A 4,758-nucleotide genomic window follows, 5' to 3' on the forward strand; every position below is an offset into this window, starting at 1 on the left:
AGTCCACTCCCCACCCCCGATTCGTTGGTGCAAATTTTTGTTTTTTTGTATCCATTTCATACACATTTTTTACCCTTGTTACACTTGTTTGTTTTTGTTGTTTGCTTGCTTTGGTGAGCGAGGGTTAAAGTAAAACTCAACCAAAAGACCAAAAAGAAACTTGTTTTACAGAAAAGTAAATATTCTTCGCAAAATATAAAAAAAAAGATTTTATGATAGTTATTAAGGCGGTGAGATGGCAGAATCGTTAGCATGCCGGACGAAATGCTTAGCGGTATTTCGTCTGCTGCTACGTTCTGAATTAAAATTCCGCTGAAGAGTTGTTCTGCTTGACATAAAAGTTTCGTTTCGATGTTCAAAACAAACTAATACATGTTTTATACATACCCCATTTTTATAGGTTTTTGTCAGGATTACTTCTGCTGCCAGATATTCTTTTATCTCTTGTCTGAAAAATAGCGACTTTTCTGGAAGAATTCCTACTTCTGTAATCAAAACTGCAGGGGAAAGGATTCTTTTATAAGATCACGATTGAGATTAAATTGTGAGTAAAGTAATAATTCGATCTTATTTTTATATTGAAGTTCGTTTTCTCTTTGTACAAATTTCTTATGATCGGAAATCTTAGAATATTCAAGATTTGTTACATTTTACCCATCGTAAATACTATTCTAAACCTGCTGAAATGTGGAAAATTAAGTAACTTACAGAAATACCGTCCAGAGTGTGTATATTACGATTACATCAGAATTTAATATGATGAAATACATTTGATGGGTTCACACCCTTACATAACTGACACACGTCACATGTATGGATGGTGGGGCATTTGTTTAAGCATTGCACTCACGTAATTTACCATTATTATTATTGATTTCTGAGTTCAAATTCCGCCGAGGTCCACTTTTCTTTTTCCAAATAAAATATAAAAGAACAGTTGTGATTTCTAACCATTTTTTTTTAGCTTGGGGTACTCTACGACGATCTTTGGGACTACAGCATGGCAGTTTATTAGGAAGCAGCGGAAGAGCTCGACTGAACCAACAATGCTTTTTACATTGATGCTGGGAAGTCGAATGGTCAGGATTAACAGGTTCTACGAAGAGGGTAAAGAGTACAGAAAACACAAAGAGAATATTTCCTTCATCAGCTGCCGCCATTATGAAAATAAGTGTTTATATATATATATATATATATATATATATATATATATAAACACAAGTGTATGTCTTTGTGTTAGTGTTTCTTCCCGTACCCCCCATTCTCACTTAACAAATGGTGTTGGCACATTTACATCCATATGAGTTTCAGGCATAACAAAAAATAAGTACACAAACAGTTGTGGTGCTTCCTTTGTTGCAGATGTATTTCGTCAGGTGACTTGTCGAAAGTAACTCATATTTTAATTTCTGTTTTGCTTATTTCAATTTGAATACATTTTGGTAGTTGGTATATGTGAAACTTCTTTTAGTTTCCATCTATGAAATTCTTACCCAAGGCTTTCATTGGCCACTCTGAGACTGAACCCAGAACCATGGGGTTGGTAAGCAAAATTTTTACCACACAACCATGCCTGGTCATGTCTGTATAAAAACGTAGTAAAACTTTCACTGTTTTAATCTCTCTAATAATCTCGTATGTTTGACACTGTTGTTTCTCTTTCATTTCAGATTATCAGATGACCTCTGCATCACAGAATTTTTATATAAGCTACATCATTCGTATTGAAAGTATTTTAAAGTCTGAGCGAGGATGTTATTTATAACACGCATAACGTTGATTCTATAAATATATACAGAATTATTGCAAAATATATCTTCTGAACTGACATATGTAGCAAAATTTCTCTTCTTTATTGTCTGGAATACACAGAAAATTATATTTGTATTTGAATTAATCCTTTAACATTTCATCTGGGCATATCAATCCCAAATATTCTACGCATTCTATGTTAAAATTGCCCACATCTCGCCTTTCACACACACCCTACATTGTCATTCTAAAAATAAACAATCACATCATTGAAATCTGAACATGATAAGATAATGAATGATTATTAATATGGCAGTTGCCAGCATCTTCAAATATTAACAAAGATTATTATTGATGGAGATATATCAGTAGAAATATTTGTTAAGAGCAATATCCAAAAGGAAGGAAAATATTTGTGTACTGTCACAAGAGAAAGGAAGATTATGGAAAATGAATTATATTGCAGTGAAGTTGAATATAAAAAAGAGTCTGAAGAAATTGATTTTCCTGATGAGGAAAAGAATAAAAAGAGAAAAATATATGATTGTAATATCTGTGGTAAACTATTCTCTCAGAAAGCTAACTTAGTCACTCACCTACGTGTTCACACAGGAGAAAAGCCATATCATTGCGATACTTGTGGTAAATCATTTTCTCGGAATGGTAAATTGTCTCTTCATAAGCGTATTCACACAGGAGAAAAGCCATATCATTGTGATATCTGTGGTAAATCCTTCTCTGCAAATTATTACTTAACTACTCACATACGTACTCATACAGGGGAGAAGCCATATCATTGTGATATCTGTGGTAGATCCTTCTCTGAAAGTGGTAACTTAACTAAACACAAACTTGTCCATACTGAAGAGAAGCCATATCATTGCGACATCTGTGGTAAATCATTTTCTCAAAATGGTTCCTTGATGCTTCACAAACGCATTCATACAGGAGAGAAGCCATATCAGTGTGATATCTGTGGTAAATCCTTCTCTAAAACTGGGAGCTTAACTCAGCACAAGGTTGTTCATACTGAAGAGAAGCTATATCATTGCGACATCTGTGGTAAATCATTTTCTCAAAATGGTAACTTGATTAAGCACAAGCTTATTCATACCGAAGAGAAGTCATATCATTGTGATATCTGTGGTAAATCATTTTCTGAAAATGGTAACTTAACTAGGCACAAACGACTTCATTCAGGAGAGAAGCCACATTATTGCGATGTCTGTGGTAAATCATTTTCTCAAAATAGTACCTTGAATCTTCACAAACGCATTCATACGGGAGAGAAGCCATATCAATGTGATATCTGTGGTAAATCCTTCTCTGAAAGTGGTAACTTAACTAAGCACAAACTTATTCATACTGAAGAGAAGCCATATCATTGCGACATCTGTGGTAAATCATTTTCTCAAAATGGTAATTTGACTTGCCACAAACGCATTCATGCAGGAGAGAAGCCATATCATTGCGACATCTGTGGTAAATCATTTTCTCAAAATATTAATTTGACTTGCCACAAACGCATTCATACAGGAGAGAAGCCATATCAGTGTGATATCTGTGGTAAATTCTTTGCTGGAATTGATTACTTATCTAAGCACCTACGTGTTCATACAGGAAAGAAGCCACATGGCTGTGATATTTGTCGTGAATCATTCCTCGGAAATAGTGACGTAACTATTAACGAATGTATTCATACGGAAGAGAAGCCATATCAGTGTGATATCTGTGGTAAATCATTCTCTGGAAGTAGTCAAATTACTGCTCACAAGCGTGTTCATACAGGAGAAAAGCCATATCATTGTGATATCTGTGGTAAATCATTTTCTCAAAATAGTCACCTGACTAGACACAAACGCATTCATACAAGAGAAGTCACATTACTGTAATACCTGTGGTAAATCATTTCCCAAAATAGCACTTTAACTGGTCACAAACGTTTACATACAGAGGAGAAGCCATATCATTGTGACATGTAGCAAATGATTTACTTATAAAAGCAGCTTAACTACTCACAAGAGCATTCACATGACAGACAAACCATTCCAGTGATCGGTCATCGTTCTTTTCAAGAGCAAAGGAACGCTTCTCAGTAAACAACTCCAGACTTGTTTTTTTTCACTTGCGAATCAGTGGTCACGTCTACAAATGATGGTGTCCCTGAGTCTTCTGAAAGTGATTCAGAAAACAATTATAATATATTTTGTCTCTTCTAAATGATCTGGACATTCTTTTTCCTTTAAATAAAATATTCTTTACATTCTACTGTTGTTTTCTTGTCATTTATTTACAAGTATTATAAATCTTAGAGGTAAAATATTTTTCTGCCTCTATCGGAAATTATTGCTTTTTGCTTTATGAGTTTTCACTTTAGGAGCAGTCTCCAGGATTAGATTAACTCATATATCAAGGCATTATTGTCTCTGACATTATTTTGGCACAAGGCCCAAATAGCCACATGGATCGGCATGTGTGCTTTTTACATGAACAAGGACACGTGCATTTTACAGGGAGTGGCACAATATATATATATATATATATATATATATACACACATCTGTGTGTGAAGCTATGCACCTTCACATTTGTGCCAGGCTGTGTATTGTGTTCTTGAGCAAGATATTTCATGTTGTTCCAGTTTACTCAGCTGTGGAAAAATGAATTGTGATGTCACTAGTGCAAAGCTGTATTGGCCCCTTTGCCTTTCCCTTGTACAACATACGGTATTTTGTCAGCTGTTGTGTGTCATTATCTATATTCTTTTATTTTATTCCTAACAAATCTTTCTTCTGCTACATCTCCGTCTGTCCAACTGATTAAAATTCAATTTATTTATTTGTGCAGCTGATGATAGACCTGCATTTATATTGATGTAATGATTGCATTGTTCAATTAAATGGAGTTACTTGAAACGGTTGTACTGCATCACTTCTTGATATCCTGAGGCTTCTTTCAAAATTTATTCATCTTACTTCGAGCTGTGTGATTAATACCAGACTGATG

General features: G+C 34.5%; 1 protein-coding gene across 1 annotated transcript; it reads left to right on the plus strand.

Annotated features, from left to right (window-relative positions):
* Nucleotides 1–379: 379 nt before the first annotated feature.
* On the plus strand, nucleotides 380–4,020 carry LOC106879007 (zinc finger protein 665). The gene is made up of 2 exons (XM_014928400.2): nucleotides 380–544; nucleotides 1,671–4,020. Exon 2 carries the CDS (start codon nucleotides 2,196–2,198, stop codon nucleotides 3,642–3,644), a length of 1,449 nt encoding a protein of 482 aa, XP_014783886.2. The 5' UTR covers nucleotides 380–544; nucleotides 1,671–2,195; the 3' UTR covers nucleotides 3,645–4,020.
* Nucleotides 4,021–4,758: the final 738 nt, after the last annotated feature.

The sequence above is a fragment of the Octopus bimaculoides genome, chromosome 29 (genome assembly GCF_001194135.2).
Source record: "Octopus bimaculoides isolate UCB-OBI-ISO-001 chromosome 29, ASM119413v2, whole genome shotgun sequence".
Classification (NCBI taxonomy): Eukaryota; Metazoa; Mollusca; class Cephalopoda; order Octopoda; family Octopodidae; genus Octopus; species Octopus bimaculoides.